This window comes from Megalopta genalis, chromosome 5 (assembly GCF_051020955.1).
Source record: "Megalopta genalis isolate 19385.01 chromosome 5, iyMegGena1_principal, whole genome shotgun sequence".
Taxonomy (NCBI): Eukaryota; Metazoa; Arthropoda; class Insecta; order Hymenoptera; family Halictidae; genus Megalopta; species Megalopta genalis.
This window is the reverse complement of record NC_135017.1, coordinates 10627479-10653356: the sequence shown is the minus strand read 5'-3', so window position 1 is coordinate 10653356 and position 25878 is coordinate 10627479. Positions and strand designations below refer to the sequence as shown.

General features: G+C 44.4%; 1 protein-coding gene across 13 annotated transcripts in view; it reads right to left on the bottom strand.

Annotated features, from left to right (window-relative positions):
- The window catches only part of heph (polypyrimidine tract-binding protein 1 heph), a 492203-nt gene that overhangs the window by 102914 nt on the left and 363411 nt on the right, over window positions 1-25878 (bottom strand). For all 13 annotated transcript variants that reach the window (XM_076521472.1, XM_033471509.2, XM_076521471.1 and 10 more), the window contains one exon: window positions 21598-21747. In XM_076521472.1, the coding sequence (XP_076377587.1) occupies window positions 21598-21747 (150 nt within the window). The remainder of the gene's footprint in view (window positions 1-21597; window positions 21748-25878) is intronic.

Genomic DNA, 25878 nt, shown 5'->3' with positions numbered 1-25878 from the left:
GATCCGAACGAGGACCGGGGGTTGTTTGCTCGAGGATGACGGTGCGACGAGGAGGGGTCGGTGGGCGGCTGGGGAGCATGAATGTAATTTATCCGAGCTATAAGGGATGCGAAACGGGTTTCCTGGAACTACGTTTGAACTCGTCCACCCTGTCACTCCCCCTTCGTTCTCCTTCAATTTTCTCTCTCCCTCTTGCTCTCTCTCTTCCTACTACCACCCCCCTCTCTCTCCCTCTCTCTCGTTTTTTTGTCTGCGAGTCCGTTTAAACGAGAGACGCTACCAAAGAGGGGCAGAGGGGGATGGAGGAGGCGACGGGGTTGTTAACGTAGAAGCTCCGGTGAATCAAAGAAATATTATATCATTAATACAGACCCCAGGGTGCAATGGGGCCGAGGAGTGTCTGCGTGGAGTTTCTCAACCCCGTGGCATCCCCGAGCCACCCTTCTTCTTTGCCGGCATTGCCACAGCTCGCCAAGGAGAGCTGGCAGAACCTCGCGAATATATATCTTGATAATTTGACGGGGCTTATGTACCGGGCGGTAACCATTGTTTACGACTTATAGGTTCGTTCATTCATGGTTTATGGGGCTAAGTGAAGAATTCAGAGAGCCGCGCGCAACACCGTAGCACGGGATTCGAAAGTTCTCGACTATTGTGTCGTCCGTCTATCAGCGCGCACCGATCGATTCGCGCGGAAACGCGAAACGGATTTCCATAGAAAAGTATTTGTAAAACGTCGTTCGGAAAAAAATTTAATCGATTGAGACGTTGATGCGCGAGTTAACCACCCCGTCACCACCGTCGGCGGCGCTCTCCCCCGTTTTCATTTCCCGCGTCCCGTCGCGGATCAAATTTTCCCGAAAAATTAATAAACACCCGAAAGGCTAAGAGGATTACCTCAGTTCCAGTTAAAGCTCGTGTTTCCATGAGTCTACAATACCGTTCGCGCACACGGCTGTTCCCATGCGTACAAAACTCGATCCCCGCATTATGGTCCCCGGCGAACGAAGCTGCTTAATAACACAGCGTTCCGTCGGATCGGCCATGTTTATTTTGCAAAATGTTGCTGCGGCCGCGAGCCGCGAAAACAAAATTCGAGCGGCTATAATAGGGCGATTCCAGGCTCAGTTTGCTAGTTTTCGAGAAACCAAGTACAGCAGAACCTGCGATCGAGGAAACGGGATGTTCGGATAATCGACGTTCTACCGCGACGCACTGTCAGCAGAAAATTGTTTCAATATTTTCCTAGGTATAATACAGGCTCTTGCTATTTGCGAGCGGCTTGGTTGAAAGTTCCTGCATTCGTTTATTGGTAGAAGCAGGGACAGAAGTTTCACAATGGTCTGAAAAACTGATTTGGTAACCAAGATTCGAACGTCTGTAAAAGCTTCGAAAAATTTTTCTGGTTACTCAAACTATAACAGATTTGTAGATTGAAGCCTTCTCTTTCCAACGAGCTATATTAACTTGAGCTGCGATTTTTTTGAGGCGTTTTATTCATCTGTGAACAAGAAGTGTGCGATTGACAGTGGAGTTATGCCAAACGCACTATAGGATTTTATCCGAACGAACTTGCTCCTCGTTTCTGTTCCATAAAACAGCTAGAAAAAATCGTAGAGCAATTTCTGATGAGTCGTTGGAAAGAAGAGGCTTTAATCTTCAAATTTACTCCAGTTTCATTTTTGTAAAAAATTTTTCAATGGGTTTAGAGACGTTTGAATATCCCTCGTTTTTAAGCAAAAAGGGTGTCCTCAGTTTCCGAGCCGGTGCAATGGTGCAAGAAATTTCAAGAGAAAATCAACTACGATAGACGAAAGTAGAAGCTTCGAGCTTCAAAATGAGTCAAGGTGTACCATCGTACTATTTTTTTTGTTGAAATTATGAGACTTTGAATACCATAGATTTTTCAAAGTTCGTTAGGTCACGGGTGATTTAACCGATCGCACTTGTTCCTCGTTTTTGATCCATGAAACGGCAAGGAAAAATCATAGATCGTGTCACGAGGAGTGGTTGGAAAGGGGAGAATTCAATCTTCAAAACCATTTCAGCTTCCTGTCCGAAAGAAATGTTCCAGTGATTTTATAGGCATTGAAAGATGTCGAAATCTCCAGATTCCAGCCCACCGTGTGACGGGGCGAAGAACTGAATGGTACGCGGCCAGTTTATTGTTTACCGGTCCCCAGGTTGGCGAGGGAATTCGAAGAATACAGACAGGAAGGGCGGAGGGGAAAAGAGAACGGGAAGAGCCTGTTCCGAGAGATGCCACTCGAGGAATTAAATTGTGTTCCTGCGCCCACTCGCCCTCCCACATTTCCGGCCTCGCTCTCTCGCCTGGTTCCTCGGGGGTTGCGGAGAACACACTCGCGTCCGTTCCACGCGACTCGGCTCGGTCTCGAAACTCGATAATGGGTGCTAATTAATTAATCGAACCAATGGAGTCACCCATGCGTCCCGCGGGAGCCCAGCATATCAGAGGCTCAACCACCAGAACTCGCTTCCGCCGAGAAGATCGTTCCGACGAAATGTCTGGCAACGGTTAGCGCGCGCATTAAAAATACAATGGTGCACGGTTAAATTTACATCGTGTAAATTCTCGCGAACGGAACATCCGTTACTTTCGAGAACTGACGGGAACAAGACGCGACGATCTAAGAGAACCGATATAACGACTGATACAAAGTAACTGTGTAAATAAGAGAACTTCCGCTTCGGCAATCATCGCCTTACGTTTATAATTAATTAATCGATGGATGGCTGAGATTCTTCTGATTAAAATGAGCCCAAACACGATGCAAATCGGACCATGTTGATCGAAGAACCATATATTGAATGAACAAAACTAGTACTACTAACAAGTAAATTACTCAAAGCGATCAAGTTATTTTGGTCACCCAGTATATAGATCTTCGATAAACGTGGTCCGATTCACATCGTGTTTGGACTCATTTCAATCGGAATGATCTCAGCTATCCATTGGTGATACTGGTTCGTGTAAATTTTACCCTGCGCCACGGTACATATTTATTTCCAAAATAAATTTCATTCCGTCGGAGCGAGTTTCCCGATAAGAAAACAATTGTGGACCTTGCGTGTATCGTTTGGGGGATCTCTCGGAGCGAAAAGCAGTCGGAGAAGCGCCGCCGTCGAAAGGGGACAGAACCGTGAGCCGGAGAGTGGTGCATGATCGGCTTTTCGACTTCCCATGACTTTTTTTGACGGATGATGGAGCGCGGCCGGAGGCACGTGAACTGGAGGCAGCAGTAAAAAGAGAAAGAACGAGGAAATTGGAGGGAAAGGCGGTAAGGTCAGCCCGGGAGAGTTTTCACCAAGGGCTTTTCTGTGGCTTCGATTCCCATTGGCCAACTGTGAGACAGCATTTTCCCTTTTCCCCGGGGAAGGCTCTTTCGCGTCCTGTCTTATTCCCCGCGTTTTTCACTTTCTCTCCTTCGCCCGGCCCGGTTTCGCCGCCGATCTATCCGCGGAACTTTCGACCAAACTTTTTCATCCAGGCTACTGCTTCCTTCTCGACCGGGCTTCTACGCCCGTGCTACTTAGATTCGAATCCTCTGTCAAATCCCTGGCCGCGTGCGTATCTTTCTCGGCTGCTCCGGTAACCACCAGTACATTAACACCTGTCGCTACAATAACTAGTCGGAATCGCGATTCAGACCCCACAAGTAGTCCACTAAATATAAACGTTATTCGCTTCAGTCGAATCGAAACGAAAGTCGACTCTTCTGTTATAAAAGTTTCGAAATTGAAGTCAACTGAGTCGTAGGCAGATTCCACGAGTTATTTCAAGCAACTCCTTCCTTGGCGAGAATTTTCTACGTGGCTCCGTTAACGAGTTATTAGCGAAAAACACTGACCAATCGGACAGCGAGTACTGCAGGGCGCCAACCGTGCTCGCTCCGTGATTGGTCCGTAATTTCCCGTTAATAACTCGTGAACGAAGCCTCCGAGAAACTTTTCGCAAAGGAAAAAGTTTCCTCGAATCCCCTCAGGAGTCTCCTTTCCCAAGGGCTACAGTTTTCGAACGCTTCGCACAAACACACAATTGTAATACATAAATAAAATATATACGTTACAAACGTATACACAGACGACGGGAAATATAACGTCGGAAATAATTCGAAACTGTTGCAATCACGTTCGAGAGATGCTTCTCTACGAGTAGCGAACGATCTTCGTGGGAGATCGGATTCCCTTTGGGTGAGGCCTTTGTCCGCCGAGTTTGCTCGAGTTTCACGCGGCGGAGAAACAGGCTGGCCACAGTGTAAGCGACATCGTGTCGACGGATCAATCCCGGTCCGGGCTAACTTTTCAATTTTCTGTCGTCCAACTTGATGCCCGTGCAACACATGCATGCAGACCGGGGACTGCAGCATCGGATGCGCGCGGCACGACGCGCTCGTGTGTACGTGTGTGCATGCGCGCGAGTGTTGCTCAATTTCCTCAGTGACGAGCCGGCCGACTACCTGTAGACGGATCGATTTATCACGGTCTATAATTGAACGGAAGCAATTTATTAATCGGCCTTGCGCCCCGAGATCGATTATACGCCGCTGAACACAGACGGCGATTCTTTTATTCCGGCTGGCTTCTCGTAGCCCCGGCCGGTTCGGGAACCCGAAAATAGGTCCCGGCCTAATTTCGATTCGACAGAGAGAAACGTTCCTTTTGACCCGCTTTTGTTACGCCCGCTTCCACGGAATCGCCGAGATTTATGATACACCGGGTTTGTTGCCCGCTCGAGCCGGGGGACCGCCGCCGCGTTTCCAGGTTAAGGGACCGCGCCGCGGGAATTGGATACCAACTTACGCCGGTTTTGTTTGCCGAATACTACCATCGATTGCGTTCTCGTAAATACACCGGCCTTCTCGTTGCAACCACGCCGTCCGGATTTTCAAGACAACTGTCGGCGCCGGTATTTACCGAACTCGCCGGTTGGACGCGGAATTAAAACGATTGTGTTGGTGACATACACTAGTATATTAAGTATTATATCTTCCTAACCTCATTAGGATCCGTAAAACAGAAGGATGTTGATAACGTAATTGACACGATAACACGCTTAGCTTTTCGATCATACTTTGATTCAACAAAATATCTTAATTTTCTCAAATTTAGGCATAACGTAGAATTAATTTAAACCTAACTCAGACTTAACACCTAAACTTAAAGTGATCAAATAAATTGAAAACTATCTGTGAACGTTGTAGATACAGGCTAGGATTGAGTTAAGTCCGGATTTAGCCTGAATTAGGTCTGAATTAAGTCTGGATTAAGTCTGGATTAAATTCGAATTAACTATAGATTAAATCTGCAATTAAATCACTGTTAGGTCAACAGATTTTCACGAACGTCTCCTTCGACTCCATTTCCCCGCTGTTACCCAAAAGCATCGCAGCCGCGGCACTCGAAATTCGATTTGTGCTCTGATTTACGATGTCGAACGTATCATCGAGGATTTAGCGAGTGCAGGTTCGACGATGGATTTCTAAATCGACGTTAAACGGCCGGGAGAGATGCGTCTCGGTCGACGAGGTTATTCGGTTGACCGGACGAGAATTCGACGTCGTGGAAGGCAACCGAGTTAAGCGACAGGATCAATGCCGAGGTTAGACCGACCTGGTCTTAAGCGAGTTACTTTAATCCAATCGCAAACGGGATGAGATCCGATTAACCCGTGTTAGCTAGGCTATTTCCAGCGATCCCGACGCACCAACCTGTACATCGGGCTCGTTCCAATCTTCCGCGGTTCCGTTGTGTTCGACGCATTTGCCGCTACTCTCCTCGCCCTTATCCGCGAACCGTCGGGTACGTGTCGTCCTCGCGATCCCCGGGGTCTACGTAGCTTAACTCTCTGATCGCGCGAGAATCTTCGGAAATTTTGCCAAAGAAACACAATCAATGTTTGACGAGCTTCTTGTGTTTTATTGTGCCGGCATTTGGTCCCACGTTTTCGTGAGTACAATTCACGATGCAAATAAATACCGATACAAATGAAATTATGCAAAGTGTAATTTTCTTGGCAAGACAGTAGATACGAAGTTTCTTGCAACAAGGATACTTCAAATGTATGTCGTCAAAAAGTATAAAGAACTTGAGCCCAATTCACCCTTAAGTTTTTTATATTTTATTATCGTATTTTACTGTATTTATTGTATCATACTGTATTATTTTATATTTCTTTATTTTATTATATTATATTATTATATTGTATTACATTATATTGTATTATATTTTATTATATTTATTACCGTTTCGTGCAGAAAATTATATGTTCTATAATTGTATTTGTATCGTACTTTTTTACAATTTCATGTACATTGTACATTTTTGCACAATTTTATTTCTATCGCGCTTTTGTATAATTTGATTGTTTCGTGTCTTTTTAGAATTTCATATGTATTGCAATTTTGTATAATTTTATTTATATTTTATATTTGTACGATTTTATTCGCATCGTATTTTTGTACAATTTTAAGAAGAAGCTTTTTTGAAGAAACTTATACAGATAAAGCAACGAACAACAAATGCTCACACGTACACGCACATTGTGCCGATTACTATGCATCCCTTTTACAAATCTAACCTAGGTGCGTTTGTCAACCAACGCCCGAAGACAGCAACGAAATTCGTCTTCCGCTGACCAAGGTCCGAATCTATTTCGTAACAGGTTTGAATGTTCGACGAGTGACGCGGTGCATCGGGACACTCCGTGATCCAGAATTGGCCGGGAATTCGATTCATTCCAGTTGTATGTCCCCCGAAATAGACACCGCGGTTTATATTTTTATCCCAGGGTGCAGGGGGCCGTCGCGGGCGCGTCACGCGTTCGCGTTTCGTCGAAAAGCCGCCGGTTGTCTCAACGAGAACAGAACGCGAAACGGGCGAAGAAGAGTCGGCGCGAACATTTTTCCCCGCGAGATTACGAATAATATCATGCGCGGCGCGGAAATCGGCCGGACATTAATATGTGGGAATTGCTATTTGCATATTTCATAGAATTAGAATGCTCGGATGTTTGGGGAGCGGCGCGGCGAGTAGGCGCGCGCTCCGGCGAAGAAAGGTACGGCGGGTATAATGAAAACGCGCGGAGCACACGCGATCCGGAATAGAAAAACATTCGCTGCTAAACGCGCGGCGTGTACCCGCGCGCCGCGGGAACTGCCACAGTTCCGCCGTGGCGGAACATTTTTTTCCCCGGCGCACACAATGAACAAATCCATTGTAGCGCCGCGCAAAAATACGGTAAATTGGATTCGGGGCGACGTTCCGCCCGGCAAACGAGCTCTGCGACCAGGATTTCGAAGCATCGCAATTATTCAGCAAACGTTGTTCCCCCGTTCAGACATCAGAATTTTCTTCGCTGATTGCGAAATTTCCGCGCGTGCCCCCCACTAGTTTCGGCCTGCTGGGACACAAATGTGTTTCGACTTTGCAATGCCGTTTCCGTGCTGTCGAACTGGCAAACGCCACGGGTAGAGAAACCGTTTACAGTAATTTCTCCCTAATTCGCGCACAGATTGCGCACAAAAATGAATAATTTGGGAAAAGGAGATACTCGTTTTTATAGTCACTAATTGTTAACAATTATAATAGTGAGACGCAAGGCTCGAAGAATCGTGTCTCCTCTTCCCAAATTGTCCACTTTTGTGCGCAATCCGAGCGCGAATTAGGGAGAAATTAATATACTACTGTGTCCTGTTAGTAGAAGTTAGAGTTAGAGTTTTTGCTGCTAAATACAACTTTAACAATTTAAACGACATTTTTTAAGGGCTTAAATGTCGAAGCTTCTACTGTTATATTATCGTAATTTGTAATTATCGGCGCCACAGCACGTGGTTAAATATTTATAGACACCACTTATTAATCCCTATTATTTCACTGGAAATTATTGTTCGATTTCGAACTAATTATTTGGAGATATTAATGGACAAATAAGCTAGAATTAGTTACAGGTAAATATACCTGACAACCTCATTAATAGAAAATCAGTTCAATATACATTATTATTTGTGGACGAGGATCAAATAATGTTTATTGTACTCCAAATATGAGGAATTTATGCAATAATCCATGTAATTTCGGAGTTTGCAATTAAGAAATTACTTTTCTTTAAAATTTTGATTTAAAAGGAAAGCAGCCTAACATATCCTATATCGAGTACTTGTCATATTTTTTTTATTGCAAAAATGCATACATCCAAACACAATGTCAAAAATGTCCAGTAAAGATTTTATCTAAAATTGAACAGAACGTAATCCTTACAAATAAACGGCGAAAATTCAATTCAATTCCAAAAATTCTTGACGATTTAATTATTAATCTTATACTTCACAAATACGTATCAAGACTTGGACATTCACAGCACTGCTTCTATCCAAAATGAAAAAATTAATCACTCTCACATTGTTGCAGCGAGAGATCTGAAAAAATTCTGGCACACGCGTACCACATGGAAGTACATCCGAGAATTTTTCCGGATTTGTCGATCGAGAAATCTAGCCGTAAAAAAATAGACAAGATCAGCCCCGGCGGAACGTTCCGATCTTTTCGCGTGCGCGATCCTCGAGGTCCGACGATAATTAGAGGCTGGCTATTCAGGGAGTCCGGTATGCTGTATCGGATGCAGGCTGCCGCTGCAATGTATCGAATTTAATGGCGGATCGGTCAGGTAAGCGAGCGCGGCTGCAGGAGGGGCCCCCGGACTCATTATTTTCTCTTCATCAGTTGGCCGTCGGTAGGCGATACGCGGCCGCGTGTGTCGGCCGCCGCTAATGAATCGAAATTTTCAATATTATCGCGCCCGAGCCAGCTCATATTTAGCCTTTTCATTACGCTGAGCCAGGCCGAATTTATTCGAGCGCGCACGCGAGGAGAGGAGGACCGCGATTACGCGCCGACCATAGGGTCACGATCACCGATTAAAGGGAGAGACCGGTCGCATTAACGGGGACAAGTTCTCGCGGTTAATCGACCCGATCGATTCCGTCGATAACCGGCGACAACGCCTCTGCCATACACTCGAAAGTATTTCAATCCTTTTGCAGGCGACGGAACGCGCGCGTGTCCCACTTGAACGCTGTCAGCGACACGTCCGATGATCGTCCTTTTCGCCGATTCGATGCCCCGGCTGTTCTACTTGAGCATTCGAACTGTGCGTGACACGGGATTCGCGGTTTTCCATGAAAAACTCCGCCGCTGCGGAATTTTCACCGTTTTCGAACGCTTTGCCACCACGGTTTTCCATTTTCCGTGGGGGATAGCCTATGACGAGTTTGACTCGTGTTTGTGCGCGCCCGCGGTGCACCAAAAAATTTGTCAACGTTACGTTTTCGTGGGAAATTTTATGAATTCGAGGTTTGTCGGAGATGAAGTTAACAATAAATAAAAACAAAATGGCGATTAACGAAGAATTGCAGCGGGTGAAGTGTCGACTGACAGGATAGTTAGTCTTATCTGTGTACGCATGTCTGTCCCGGTTGTGGTGCTTCGAAAAAATTCCAAATACGGTAGTTTTGTAGCAAATTTCATGCGCTTTCGATCGGTGACAGTCAAATTTAACGATAAACAAAAATAGAATCGCGATTAACAAAGAATTGCAGGACGAAATGTATCGACTGGTAGGACAAATTACCCCAACTGTAAGCGCACGTTTGATCAGGTCAAAGTGCTTCGAAAAAATTTTGAACATCGTAGTTTCGTAGCAAATCTCATGCTCCTTGGATCAGTCGAAACGAATCTCAAGAATAAATAAAACCGAGATTCTGAACAACAGAGAATCGCGCAAGTTGAACCAAGCTCGAAAGCGCTCGAAAGAATGTAATCTGCATAAATGCAAAGTCGATCTGGCAATTTCGAAAAAGCTGTCTGCTTCAGCGACGACAGAAGTTCCGTGGTATAGTGATAATCATAAATTCGCGGCGGATCGTTTCATTTCGCTGTCCAGGATGAAATGATCGGGGGCTTCGAGATTATTTAGCGTATCTTGCCGGTTCTACGAGCCGGCGAGTGCGGAAGAAAAAAGGGGAAGGTTCAATTTCGGCGAGGATCGGCGCGCCGCGGACCAGGAATCGGTAAAAATTTTTCATTTCTCCGGGGGATCCCGTACAATCGTGGTCGGACAGCGACTGAAAACGGTATTAAACGTACCGACGCGTGGTTCAAGAGCGCCGGGAGAGGTATTCATTGCGTCTGCCAGCAGCGAATCTTGCCTCCTCGTCGGGAGATTTCGCGAGCGCGGCTCGAAAGTTCGCTGGGTTTCGCGTCCGCTAATGACAACAGTCGAGATCCTTCGACCTTCGTTCAATACCCCCGAAAGGATCGTCCGACGACTGTGCGAAGCCCGGGGACGATCTTGCCGTTATTTATTTATTAGAATCGTGCTCGCGGCAACGGGGAAGAAAAGACGCGCGGCGTTGTAAAACAAAAAAGTAATAAATTCGCGGTAACCGGTTGTAAAACGTTCGTAAAACAGAAACAAACGAGAATCCCCGCCGCGGAACTGCCACAGTCACGGTAACTCAATTTCATTTGTGCCTCTCGCAATTAGAAGAAAACGCGGACCAACACGACAACAGCTTACGGTTACGCGCCGTAAACCGCTGCTTCCGGTAATGTAAAAAGGAGAAGCCGCACAAAGAGAAATTTCCTCGATTATCTCGCGTTCTTGATCGCAAGAACGAACCCCATGAAATGAACAGAGAACTTCCCAGCACGTGTCGGCCCGCTCGTAAAACTTAAGGGATGCTGCTGCACACGCCGGCGAACTGAATTACCGGTCTCTCTACTCGCCCAGCTATGGCTTAACGCTCCAACTCACCGGGTCAGAGTTAGGTTCGAATTAATACCTTAAGCACCGACGACAAGGATTAGCATTCAATTAACGCGGCAAAAAATATGCTTTGACAGATTCGGGTCACCGGAGCCTGGGTTCGGCGAGGAACCAATTTTTCGTCGCGGCCGCAGTCCGGAACACTGTCGGCAGAGTCAGCGATTGGGTAGACCAGAATAGTAGTCGTTTCTTTGCGTTAGAATTTACAGGCGAGCTCTCCGAAACCGAGACAGGTTTCTATAATTTTTTCTGTCTCGAAAAAATTTGTTCTGGACGCCAGAATTTCTCTTTTTTAAACGAATAGGTAATACAGTAATGTCTCTCTAATTGACGCCCAGATTGCGCACAAAAATGGACAATTTGGGAAGAGGAGACACGATTATTTGAGCCTTGCGGTTTATTTTTATAGTTATAAATTGTCCACAATTATACTTATTATTATATTTATAGTATTAAATTGTCCACAATTGTCCACTCCTCTTCCCAAATTATCCAATTTAGTGGACAATCTGAGCGTCAGTAAGGGAGACATTACTGTATAGTAAAGTCTCCCCAATTTTCCTGCAGCTTGTAAACGAAAATGGACAATCTGGGAAGAGGAGATGCGATTATCCGAGCCTCGTAGTTCATTTTCATAGTCGCTGAGTGTCAATAATAATAAAATTAACGCGCAGTCGACGAATAATCGCGTCTCCTCTTCCAAAATTGTTCATTTTTTTTTGTTAGAAGCTGAAGGAAAATTAGGGAGAATTTACTGCAGTCCGTAAAAAATAGTGATAATTAAAAATCAATCATAAGCAAAGAATAATAATTAAACAATAACAAGTAGAAAATAATAAGTGAATCCTTTTTTACTATAATAATAAACCTTTAACAAATCTTTAAAGTGGTTGGCAGTGAACGTGTCGACCATCTGTTCGAATTTCTCCGAAAAGTATGCAAAGTAACCATAATTATACAATATACATTTAATTGTCGTCATAATCTCTTTAAACGCAACACTTTTATAAAATACATAACGCGGTCTTCGAATTCATTCCCGCAAAATGAAGCGTCCGAAGCCAGGACTTCCAAGTTAGGTCACCGAACTGGTGGCTTTTCCAAGTCAGTCGTTCCAACCCGAAGTCTCCCAAACGGGTCAAAGTTCGCGAATAAATTCTCCGGCTGCCAGCTCGCGGAGCATTTCGGAGGTAAATTTCGGCGGACACATTTTCGCAGCCGAACCGGCGTTTCTAAACGTAAACAAGAAGAAGCCCGGCGATGGGAATAAAAAGCGAACGAGGACTGCCGAGACTGCGGAACATAGAGGAACGAATAGATCCGCGTTCCGACCGTGGGATTTCGACGCTCGTTAAGCCCCAGCCATCGTTCCTTCCGGCCTCTTGCCCCGCACCCCTATTTTCGCCGTGCCACTTCAGATTTTTCACCTAGCCCTTTAACATTTCGAGTGCACGCGTATCGCGGGCGAAGACGATTCGCGTGGATTCAGTCAGCTAGACGAGGGCTTGACTACTGCGAGACACGGTGTTACGAACTGTTCTTTTATCTTTCTCTTTTTCTGTTTAAAGTCGCGTCGATAGCTCATGTCGCGAGCGACTATCGATCGGTTTTTCTCTGTTTATATTTTTTTTTTTAATTTTATATAAATTTAAGATATTGTATCTTCTTCTCCCAAATTGATAATTTGTGTGCACAATCTTTGCTCGAATTAGCGAGAATTTACTGTATTTCTTCGAAATAGATCATGCGATTTTTAACCAACTTCGAAAAGCATCGAATAATGCTGTTTTAGCAGCTTAAAAGCAGCTAATTTATATTAGTTCGTAAAAGTGACAATAACGCAATTATTCTGATTTTTAACGAGGCTTATTTTAATATACTGTAATATTTGCTGCGAAAGATACTTAAGAAAGATATCTAAGAATTTTATAGAAATTTGTTTATATTATTTATTATTTAAATTATTTGTTCATATTATTTGAGTTCATTATGTCACTCATATTAGGTATGAAATAGGTTCAATTTTTTTTAATACAATTGGTACACTTTTTGTGCTAACTGGTGCGCCCATGTGTTTCTTTTGAAAGAATATTAGGGTACTTGAGAATTCATTAGTTCGAAAGTTATGGGTTCTGTCCCGTTCTTTATTTTTCCTGTCGCTTGCCGGTGAAAACAAAGCGATCAACGCTAGATTTACGGAGCACTAAAAGCAGCTGTTTTACGTCAGTTTATAAAAGTAACAACAAGACATTTATACTGATTCTTAACGAGCGTCGTTGATAGCACGGCGATAAGAAGTGAAGAATCAAATTCATGATACGCACAACGATTAGATTTAATCAATATAAAATACAATAAGCAAATTTTCAATAATTGCAGATAATTCACAGTTAAGTCAATTTATGGCAACTCTGTAATTCATTTCACTTCTCTTTTTAATATTTTCGCGTGTATGTGTAACACATACGATTGAAATAAATGTATCTTTATAATTTGAATAATCGTAAATTTAAAAAATTAGTGACAGTAAAGTCAGTGTTTAAAAAGGTACCGTTAAAATCTGAGGAGCGGAGCGTGTTCGACAAGTTCACGAATTCGAAGAGACTGAATCGTTTCGAATTGAATTCCGCGAAAAGATGCGATCGCAGACGCGATGCGCGACAAAAATCGTGGGAAATCACGGGAGTACCGGGCTGGTTCCGCCGTAATTGCATAAAAAAAGTAAACGTGTTAAGGTACGATACGCGCGGTATTTAGTTCCGGTCGGAAAAAGTTCGGCAAATATTTGCCCGGAGGAACAAAGAGACTCGTTGCGGTTGAAGAATGCAAAAAACTAGGTCGTGAATCAACGGCACAGCGAGTCCATATTTAGGTAAACGAGCTTGTTACATGCGATGCACCCCGGCAAATCGATAAATAAACCCGCCGCACGCACCCCTCCACGCATTTTTTGCGCCCGTCCCACCCCGATTTGCATAATGGAAATTTAATCTTAATTTAATGCGGCTCGCTCGGCAACGCCGATCATCCAATGAATATCTTTCCGATCCTTCACCCGCCCCCGGATATTTTAGGGAAATCACGCTACATTTCCAGGCGAGTCGCGCGACTCGTTGCGCCAAGTACGGAGTATTTCTTCGAAACCGCGATTTTTAACCAGCTTGCGGATCATCGAATTATGCGAATAGGATTTTTAACGCTGCATTCTCGGAGCATTAAAAGCAGCTGTTTCATATTAGTTCACATAAAACTAACAATAAGACAATTATTCTGCCTTTAACGAGGGCTATATTGTAATATTTGCTGCAAAAGACAGGGTGGAAAATGAGGAATAAAAAAATAGGAACATGTATTGTGCTCTTAACCACCTGAAATAAATAACTGACTCACTATTCGCGGCAAGTAACATATATTGAATGAATAATTCATAAATGTATCTTCGCAATCTGAATACAATCCGTAAGCCTAGCGTTAAGAATTTTTGATATGAATATTAATTCGTGTCGCGGAAACAATTAACTGTGGAATAATAAAATGCACCGATTGCGGGCGAATTCAGCCGTTCAAAGGCTTGCCAATTCGACCAATCCGGCAACCCTCAGCCCATCAGTCGCAACCCTGCGCCCGGCATCGGAGCAATCGTTTAAGCGGCGTGGCCAACTTTAATTGAATTTAAATTGAATTTAAAATGTTAATATAGAAAAGAAGCCCGGCTAACGCGGCCGCGTTTTATCATATTCATGGCGTTCCTTTTTCCACCCCAGCCCGCTCAAAAAAAATTCCTCGACTGCAACGTTTCCATATTTACCCGGCCACCCCCGCCCCACCCCCTCGCGGCAACCCCTTCCACCGCCCGGCTCTTTACACTCTCCTCTGTCCTATTTTATATTTTACTTCTTCTTTTGTGCCCGGCCGCATCCTGCCGGTGATTCCTTTGAGCGGTCCGGGCGAGTAAGTTAATTAACTGGAAATTAAAATCGCACTAAACACTCGTCAACCGTGACCGACTTCCCTTCATTAAATCCCGCGGATTATAATCCGGCAACGCGCGCGAATTCCTTAAATCTTCCGGAATCTCGCGTATTTCCTTGGATTAAATTCAATCGGAACGCGGCGGATCGGTTTCGAGGCAAAGAAAATTCATTTTTCATGGAATCCGGACCGGATTCAGAACTATTTTTGCAATTGTAATTGCGATCTATGTCATTGTTGAAAGCATGGGACTTTTTAAGCCGTTGTGCTTAATACCAGCACGATGACGAAAATGAATACGAATTGGAAGGATTTGGAGCATCTTTAATTAATTATAGGAATATGGAGAAGTTGAATTTTCGATAAACAAAAATTTTTTACGACAAAATGAACCTTTCTGAACGAAATGAAAAATACTCCGACTCGATACCATCGATAGTTTCCGAATTAAAAATTTCTCAGTGCACTCCAGTTTTTGAAGACGATGTTTCAATGCTGCGCGCATAATGTTCATTAATGTTAGAACAATGTGAAAATTAATTTTGCAACAAATAAAAATGTTTTACGATACATTGAAATTTTCAGATTGTAATAAACAAGAGATTCAACTGGGTGCCCCGACCAGTTTCCGAAAGAAAAATATTTTGCGAGGGTATGTCGTATTTGAGCGTTAGTTCGCCTCGCTACTTGTTCACTGTCACCCCTGAAAATTTCAGCAGTCGCGTCGACAGACTTCTGTGAAACTAAGGAATCTTTCGGAAGCTAAACTTGGATGGTAGGCAAGAATGCAAGCAGAGGAGGAACCACGCGGCCATTTAATTGCGAGAGAAAGACCGACGGAGCGGCGCGATTACTTCGTGTCAGATTGTCCGCGTTAAACTTGGCAGCGCGAGTTAATATTAAACCATGTAAATAGAGCAGAGGAGATTCGTCGGCGATACAACGCACGGAACCGGCGGCGCGTCCCACTGCCTCGGCAAGAGTGTTCCGCAGCGTCGCGCGGTGATTACAGAAGTTCACCGCATAATTAAGTATGCTTGAACTTCGTCGAAACTTTCGATCGATCGGGAATAAAACTAGCGTAGAATGCGCGAACTTGCGGGATCGTTTCGCTCGAGTTTTTCGGTTACGTTCTCGGATATGGAGCGTGTTATCGCTTTACCGTTGCTGCGAACAGATTCGCTTTTACTGACACGAAAGGGGCAACAGGACCGGCGATCCTTTCAGAGCCACTCGTCTGTTAATCGAATGAAATGTTTCGTTGAAGTAAACAATACAATCGATCTTTTTCCTGTTCGACCGTGCACGCTTGCAAATGGAATTTGAAAGTGAGGGGAGGGGGTAAGAATAACCTACTGAAAACAATACAGAGAGAATAGTTGAAACAATTCTTTAAATACAACGAGAGGAAATTAAGTCACATACAAATATGGGAGAATGTCTATCAAAACCGGGGCAGTTTAAAAATAATTTTTAAACAGAAATTTTCTACGACAGAATAAACCTTTCTGATTGAAACAAAAAATATCTCAACTCCATGTCACTAATAGTTTACGAAATACAAATTTCTTAGTGCAACCTAGTTCTTGGTGATGGTGGTTCAAGGTTGCACAGACAATGAGACACCCGCAACGTTTATTAATTTTAGAAGAGTCAAAAAATAAATTGAGCAATAGACAAAAATTTTCAACGATGGAATGAACCTTTTTGATTGAAATAAAAAATATCTCAACTCGATACTGCTAATAGTTTACGAAATAAAAATTTCTTATTGCAACCTAATTTTTCGTGACGATGGTTCATCGCTGCACAGACAATGGGATACATGCAAAGTTCATTAATTTTAGAAGAGTCAAAAAATAAATTGTGCAGCAAACAAAAATTTTCTACAACAGAACAAACCTTTCCGATTGAAATAAAAGATATTTCAACTCGATTCCTCGAATAATTTTCGAGATAAAAATTCCCAAGTGAAATCTGATCTTCGATGGCGATGCTTCAAGACAGTTAAATTTCGAAGGCGTCGTTTTGAAACCAAAAACTTCGCGCGAGTTTAATCATAGTTAATGTACGAACTACCGGTGAACCTCGATTATCCGAACAGCCAATGCTTCGAGGAATACTTCGAAGTGCAGCGGTAGATCGAGCGTTCTATCGGGCACCGTGGAAGGAAACCGTTAAAAGGTCTCGTCACACGCGACCCAACAAATCCAATAACAATGAACCGAAAGAGCCGCGAATCTCCTCTGTAGGGTATCAAAAGAGGCAGCTTCATGGACGAATTTCAGGCCGAATCGCCTGCAGCAAGAGGCTGCGCCACGATACCGGGGTTCGGGCTTCGGGAACGCCGAAACGATTCGAGTGCGAACGGTATCGAAAATCCGGGAGGCCTGGCTTGGGTTTGCAGGATCAAACAAAGAGCCTGTCCGCCCGTTCCGGTAACCAACTTAACCGGAAACTTCGAATCAAAGCAAACACGGCGAAAGTGCCCGCAGGGGTCAACTCGGCGGTTCATCGTGAAACTCGATTTACTACCACCACCAGTTCCATCATCCCTCGCCGGTGTACTTTGGTGCGCGTACTCCGAGGCTCCGCCGCAGCACGCCCTATTGTCGTGTTGCAACAATGCGCACTGTCTGTTTGCGTGTAATTGGGAAGCTTGGCCGTGGGCGAGCACGCGCACGCGTTCCACGATAATAACGCGAGAGCACGGCCTCCCCCGCGACCGGCCTGATCGAGTTACTTCAATTGTCTTCGCGGAGATTCTGTTACCTGGAAGAGTGACTCTCGGTTTCCTTGAATCCAGGATGACGCCGCAATCGGCCCTTAATCGGGCCAAGTACACCCGCCCCTTGCCCAATCAATCGTAAATTATTGAAGATAACGATGAAATCGACATCCATTGAACCAGGGGGTCAGGCTTCATTGGATCTGACCAATCACTGTACAATCTGATGATGGATACGTGTCTAATAGCCTGGTGAATCGTGGGTAGGTCTGGATTGCTTCTTTGATGGATTTGGGTTGGGCATAATGGGTCTGAGTTAGGCCTGAAAGATCTGAGATAAGTCTGAGGGGTTTAAGCTAAGTCCCAAGGGTCCAATCGAGGTCTGAAATCTTGGGGGTCGAAGAGCTAACTCTAAGGAATCTTCAATAAGTCTAATGAGTCTAAGATAAGTCTAAAGGGCCTTAGATAAATCTAATGAGTCCAAGATAAATCTAAAGGGCCTTAAATAAGTCTAATGAGTCCAAGATAAGTCTAATGGGCCTAAGATCAGTCTAAAGGGTCTAAGCTAAGATTGAAGACTTCAAACTTGAACTAGGTCAGATCTGAGGCATCCAAGCTATATCACTGACACGTGAGCTAAGTCAAAGGAGCTTAAGTCAAGTTTGTGGAGTCCAAGCAAGTTCTGTGGATTGCAAACTAAGTCAGAAGGGTCTAAGCTAAGTCTAAGGGGTTTTAATCAAGTCTGAAGGATCTTAGCTAAGTCAAAGTAATCGAAGCTAAGTCTGAGGAGTTCAAGTTAAGTCTGAAGGATCCAAAAAAGGTTCAAAAAATGCCAGCTACTAGTCCAAATTAAATCTAACTTTTGGAACCAAGGCAGGTCTAGAAAGTCCAGGCTACGCTTCAGGGGCCAAAAATAAGTCCACGATGGGTCTAGCGTTGCTCCGAGTTAGGTCTTCAATGGGCCCAAGCCATCTATTGCAAGGATTTCGATAATCCGTCCAGGTAAACTGCATATAAAAATGACAGTTGATGAAAACAGGGGGTTGGCTTAGCAGAAGCTCGTTAAACAGGTAGGTGTGTTATCCTCGGTCCGAGTTTGATTAGGGTTATTTAATGCGGGCCAGCGTGAACGCGAACATGTGTACGAGAGCTGCGACTACACAACAGGTACGATAATGCGAACTTGGTTTGTTTATACCGAAGGGGATTAAAATAATGCATCGACGCACAGACCCGCCGCATTGAACCAGATGAAGAGATTTACTTGCCGGGCAAATTACATGCGCATTAGCCGAGGAAATGCACTGTTCGCCGAGACCGTTTAGGCGAACCGTGCCCCTACGCTCCTATTAAATCGTGCCGCACAAAAGAAAAGACGGGGTGGGTGCGGGGTGTTCAGTCGCAAACTCGATATATCCCTGCTCCGGGAATGGGTTAACTGGCATCGAACAATTTTCTCTCGCAGCTAATTTCTCGTCAAGTTCGCTCACTTCGCGAATCGTCTCGTGAAAGCAATTTCATGTCGCGTTTAGCCGCCGTAGCCGGCTCGCAATCGTCAACACGTTACATTATTACAACGTTCGCCTGTCGCTACATAATTACAAACGCGAGCGTAAAAACCGTGGCACAACCGACTGCTCATGCTGGAGATTGAAATATTCCCCGGCTGAATTCGTAATCAACGATAAATACGTGTTTAACGACGGTTAATATTCATTTATGCCGCGCCCATGTACGCGGGCATATAAGTGATGAATTATTCCCGGGAAATGTATCGTATCGTTCTGCAGCCTCCCATAGGCGGACGTCTATTCTAATTGTGAAAATACAAAATTTCGTGTCAGATCACTCGCGGGAAATAGGCCTGGCTCAGTGGCCACCTGGCGGCGGCTGCCTCAAATTGTCAGCCACGATTTTCGGAGTGCGGCATTAATATATCTGTATCTACGTTTCTGCGGCGTATTTTTCAACGGCAAAATTTGTACGCGTTCCTTAAGCATGTCTGAAATTATTCTGAAAATTTCAGAGCGATTGGATATCTGGTTTCCTGGAGAAAAATTCAGGAACATCGCCTACATCGCCTACGCTTCAATTCTGTCATAGAAGTTCAATTTTCCTTTCGTATTCGATAGATAAAAATTCCGAAGGAACAAAATTATTTTTCAACGGATATTTTTAAGTAAGATATAGAAGTTCGTGCAATTTGTCCAATTACTTAGCATTACTTAACGAACTGGACACAGGTTAAACGTGTGAGTTAAAATCATAGCGATGCAAGTCATATTTAAGAAAATTATTAAAAAGACAAATCGAATAAATTATAAAGATACTACGAACTAACTTAACGCTAAATTATCATAACGATAGACTTGACCGGTAAACAATGCACGTGTTAGTAAACAATTACACTCCTTGGGAAATATGACTCACGCCGTTACGATTCAGAACGAGAAAAATGTGACCTTCCATCATAACGATTCGCAACGAGGAAAACGTGACTCACACGCCATTACGATTCGAACCGAAGCAAAGAGTCGTAGAACAACCGTCTCGCATCAGAACCAATCGAGAAGCAGAACACATTATCGCTCAAGCCCCGACATTTTCCAGCGACGATAGAATCGGTCGTCGACTGTTTCGCTGCACGGTTCAAGTCGCCGTTAATGCGGCCGTGCCCGAAAGAGAGATGACGCCTGCCAATCAAAGGACACAGAAACGCGGCTTGATCACCGTGAAAGAGTACTCAACAAACCGCGACCAGGGGGTAAATCGCGTTCTATCCAGAATAATAACGCTACGGTGCATGGAACGCCGCCGACGAGGGGCGAATAAAGCCGGCAGCGAATAAGGGACGCGTGGGAGGCGGAAAAAGGGGGATGGGGCCGGGGACGTCGGAGGGAGAGGCGGTCGCCTTTGTGCAGGCAGCCTCTGTGCGTCGCGGCAAACGCACGGTTAATAATGGATAATAATACCTAAATGGCCGATCATCGACTCGGATCCCGTGAATCGATGATTCGATTGTTTCTGTTGTTGCGCGCCTGGCCATCCGCGTCCGGGTCGCGAAGGGGGCCGCTCGTGCGGCACAAACGCGAATTCCAGACGCGGATCAAACGTGTTTTTGCGAAGCCGGGGTACACCGAGAGTACGTAAATATTGTTTGAGCAAGGATTCCGCCGGTAATTTCGACCGGCCGGCCCGATATCGGCCAGCTGGCCCGGACGCGCCGTGTTTGCGCAAACATTGACAAATTTTGGTCGGCCTTCCCCTTTTTCGAAATACGGTGGGACTCCATTTATATGAATTCGGCGGGTGGCAACCGGTTCGTATAACCCTGCGGATTTGTATAATTCTGATCACGACCGCTACTTGTAATTCTTCGTTCAAATCACCGACGTTCCCGTTCAGATAAACGGACTTAACCAAACACACAACCTTTTGCACTCGACTGCCGAGTCTGACAGGGGAACGTTTCCAATAACACGCCGGTTTTTATGAGATTTCGGTACAATATAGTTTCATGAAAAATATTTCACACGTATTTTTTCATATCTGCAGCGATCCATATCGAGGGGTTGAAAAGAAAATGGTTTCCGTCCTCAGAATTGAGGATAGAAACTATATATTTTTGGAAATACCTCGATAATTAAAGGAAGTAGAACAATGAATAATTTTTTAAAATACGTGTTTTTGATAGACAAATTTAATCGCTTGAAGGAGGTTCCGAGAACGTTATTTGCTTTAACAATATTTAAGAAAACATTTTTTCTCTCTAACATATATGAAATTTTTAAATGCAGCGATATCATTTATTTAACACTAGGTTTACGGAACCCGTGAAAATGACGGATTAATAATTTAATTTTAATTTACGATCATTCAGATTGTAAAGATACGATTGTGAATTATTTATTCAAATATTACAATAACACTGATAACAAATCATAACAAACGTCTTATTGTTACTTTTATAAGCTACCATAAAACAGCTGATGTTGGTGCTCCGTAAATCCAGTATTAAAATGAAAAAAAATGAAAGTGGATAATCGTCACTCACCTGATTCTTGCCTTTGAGAACGAGGACGTTAGTAACGCGACCGAATGGTGTACCAAGATGGACGACCTCGGCATCCGACACCTCGTTCGGGATGTTTCTGATATGAATGACTCTCGAAGGTTTGCTATTGTGGCTCTTGTCGAGTTTAACCTGCAACATAGAAAGAAAATACGCGGCGGTGAAAAATGCATTCCCGGAGGCGGGATCGGCGTCGAACAATCTCAAACAATGACAAACTCCGGCCACTCCGTTATCGGGCCGCGTCAACGCGGATCGGGGAAACTGTTATTTGCTTCTCGCAATGCGCTTTTAAAATTCCATTAGTTCTCGTTAAAATGTCTGCTGCCGCTTGGAAGTCTCGCGTGCGCGCGCGCGCGCTCTGGCCGACTTCCGAATAACCCTCGAAAGAACTCGGGACCCCATTGGTTACCCCGTGTAAAAGTAACGAAACTTTTCGCTCGCGGATACATTTAAATCGAAACCGTTGTTGCCGCGGGCAGAATTTTCAATCACGGCTCAATCTAATCGACTCTCTGCTTCCCAGTCGGCCTCCCGTCACCCTCGCCCATCCGCCACCCTCGCCCTTCCGCCGAACTCCGCTTTCTGCAACCTCGAAACTCATTCTTTTTCTTCCTCGCGCAACCGCCTTTCCCGCTGCCGAAGACTTGCCGGCGTCGAACGGATCGAGAGACACGATGCTTAACGACTACAACAGCTCCGCGGAACTTCCTAAGCCAATATTTGAGAAACGAGTACGGCCAATGTCCCAATTTCTGAGCCCCCGGATTTAAAAGAAAATCTATGCGAAAAGAAAATCTTTATATATAAATTGATTCACCTATCAACGTGTACGATCAAGAGAAAAGCATTACATCTTGCATGCCCCTTTTTTAATTGAAATTAAATTACTAAATTACTAAATATAAATTATTAAATTTTCTCACGCAAAAAGATATTTCCAAAGACCGAGAGATGCCTGAAAATATCGAAATATATTTTCAGTGCAATAAATAAAAATTAGTGCTCAGATTATATTCGAGCCTTGCGGCTCGTTTTTATAGTTACCGATTGCCAACTACAAAAAAAAACGAGACGCAAGGCAATCTGAGTGCGAATTACGGAGAAATTACTGTATTTAATGACAGCTTCGTCGAAGCAGAAATTGGCTCGAAGGCACGGAAATTGGGACACCTGCTCGACGGCGTGGTCCAGCAAGCGTTCCAAATAAAAGTTGTTAAGGAATGGAATTTTGTCAAGACATTCGGATAAAGAATGCGGGAGTTATTAATAATTTTATAGGTTAGGAACACGTCTCGCGAAAGCTGTCCAATGAGACGCATCGATTCCGGGCGTTGCAGCAGCATGAAAGAAACGAACGAACAACGTTTCGCTTTATTCGTCCTATAGCCACCGTTTCACCGGATAAATTACGTAATTAACGTCCGAATTATATTAATAATTCGAGAGAAGCGAAGACGCGAGGTCCAATCGAACGGTGTCCCAGTTTCCGGACAGGTTTCCGCAGGAATTGAATGCGATGCAACGAGTTCCTTAGCGAGTCCGTATAATGGCGTATTATCGTACATGACTCGATAATCGGGCTGCGCGCAGATATAATGCATAATAGACGTGCTTGACGATAATTCGACGCGCAGGAAATTTATCGTACATGGTTCGTTACTTTTTAATTGCATTACGATATACTATTATACCGTACCATCGACTATGTAATTCGTGCAATTATTCGGCTCCCGGTTCCTTTTAATTCGCCGCGCTGAATATTCTCTCGCTAAAGCGACATCCGATTCGAAGCGATCGCTGCTTCGAATGTACAGGGTGTCCCGAAATTATGGTGTTTCGGGGAAACGTAACTTCTTCCTTGGAGAACATGCAATCCGCGGCTTCGTTTACGAGTTATTAACGAAAAACAATTAGAAACGAGCTCGACTGGCGTCTTTTTTTTTTGAATTTCGAACGAATTTAGACAACTTCTCGTTTCGAAAAATAATCCATAAACTGAATTATTTACAATTTCGAAGTTAGCTCCGCTACGATTAAAGAAATGTTTACAAAATTTGGACGCCTTTCGGTTACGAGAAAAAAGAAACAAATATTCGTAAACGAAATTATTTACGGGGTCTCTAGGGTTCTTGATGCGCCGGGCAGCAGTGCAGATTCACGGGCCTCGCCGAAAATCTGCATCGGCATAATAAGTCGCGAGAGGAGATCTCGACAATGCGGTGGGCACGAATTGAAGCGGGCCAGCGCCGAATCCGCGTGCCCCGGTGAATAGCCTGTCCGAGCAACTTTTTCCCCGGCCTCTACTTTCCTGTCGACCGAGGTTAAGGGGTAGAAGAATTACCAGCAGGATCAAAAGAAGTCGAGGGTTTAATTTCAAAGGTTAGCTGCTGCCCAGGGGCCTTCTTTCGAGGCTTCCCGCTACTCGAATCCACCTCAAGCCACTTCAGAAGACTCGGAACTCATCTTCACAGACTCCGCGAAAAGGACATGGAGGGTTCCAGCCGGTGGACCAGCAAGATAGAGAGAGAGAGAGAGAGAGAGAGAGAGAGAGAGAGAAAGAGAGAGAAAGAGAGAGAAAGAGAGAGAAAGATAGATAGATAGATAGAGAGAGAGAGAGAGAGAGAGAGAGAGAGAGAGAGGGAGGGAGATAGAGAGGCAACGGAATAGGGAACCCGTGGAAACGGAACGTAGAGACAGTCGGTGGAATATGGCCACGCCGGAAACCTCGTAAAGCTGCTGCTTATACGTGCTCCGGCTCTGCAAAGCTCCGGCAACGATAAGAAACGACGATAAATACGAGTAAATTTCCGAGACAGGTGAGAGGGCCGGAGTAGTCCTCGTAAAATACACCGGAAACGATCTCACTTTTATTGGAACCCGACCGAGGGCGGTGCTTGTTCGAGATTTAAACACAATGTTCTCCTGACTTCTCCGAAACCCCTATGAAACATTGATGGAAGCTGATCGTCCGGATGGACCGGAAATACCTAGCACGAAGTCGAACTTCTTCCAAGAAATTCCTCGATCCTAACTGGAGGGCCTGAGCGGCCTAAGTGCAGATCAACGATACCAGGAGGGACTAGTTAATTATTCATTTAATTATCATTTAATTCTATTCATTTAATTTAATTTAATTTTTTTGTTGTTGCTTCATTAATTGAAGCAACTCTAAACTCAACTCTAGACCAACTGTATCAACAGTTAACTGCCTCATCGATTTTTAAGTATAGTCTGCATGTTCTACAGGCTGATGACAAGACTGCCCTCCTTAGTTAACCCTCTTAAGGCCGATCCAATGAGTCCCGTGTACTTCAGCGAAGTATACCAAACCTGTTTTATGAAACATACCAAACCTGTCTGCTAAATCTTCGGGAAGAACTACCAACAATTTTGTAAACCGTGATAATTAGAAAATTTAAACAGAAAGAAGAAATAACAAATAACAAATAAAACTGTCATTTATTAAAAATATTAAGAAGGCAACGTAGTCTCAAGAGTGGCCAACACCGATACATCGTTTAACATAACACGTCTGATCAGCCAAAAAAGCAATTAATAACATAATTTTTAAATAACTAAAAAGGAACTCTATGAAGTATATAGAATATCCTAACTTTGTTTAGAAGACGAAAGGCGCGCAGGACGCCCGCGCGAGCAGCGATCGCGAGAACTAGCGAGCAACACAGCGATGATTTCGTTGGCCATCTGGTGGCCAGGACAGGTGGCGCCACTGTGGCACTCGCGTCGCTATTCCAGCAGCGAATTCAGGGGCGAGAAAAGTGTCTGGAAGTGTCCAATTCGGGAGCCACGTCCAGGCCGAGCAATTTCGAGGAAGAGGCTATCAAATGAGACACTCGAGATGTCGAGGGCGAAACGACGCGCCACGCGAGTGGCTGTCGATCGCAGAAGAAGAGGCTTAATTGCCCGGCGTTTCCCTTGCCGGCAAAGGCAGGTTAGGTGGCCCGATGCAAGCCACGAGGAACGCGCTCATGGTGCAAATAAGGTTGACTTCGAGTGCCGTTCAACCTCTCTCGGCAACGACCTCGAGGACCTCTTCGTGCCTGGACAACGTGTTCCAACATCTCCACTTTCCGCGCCGCGCTCCGTCTCTCACACACTCTCTCTCTCTCTCTCTCTCTCTCTCTCTCTCTCTCTCTCTCTCTCTCTCTCTCTCTCTCTCTCTCCCACTTTTCGTTCTTCCTCTCATTCAACATCCTCTCCCTACTACCCGTGCAATTGCGATTCGAGAATCGATGAATC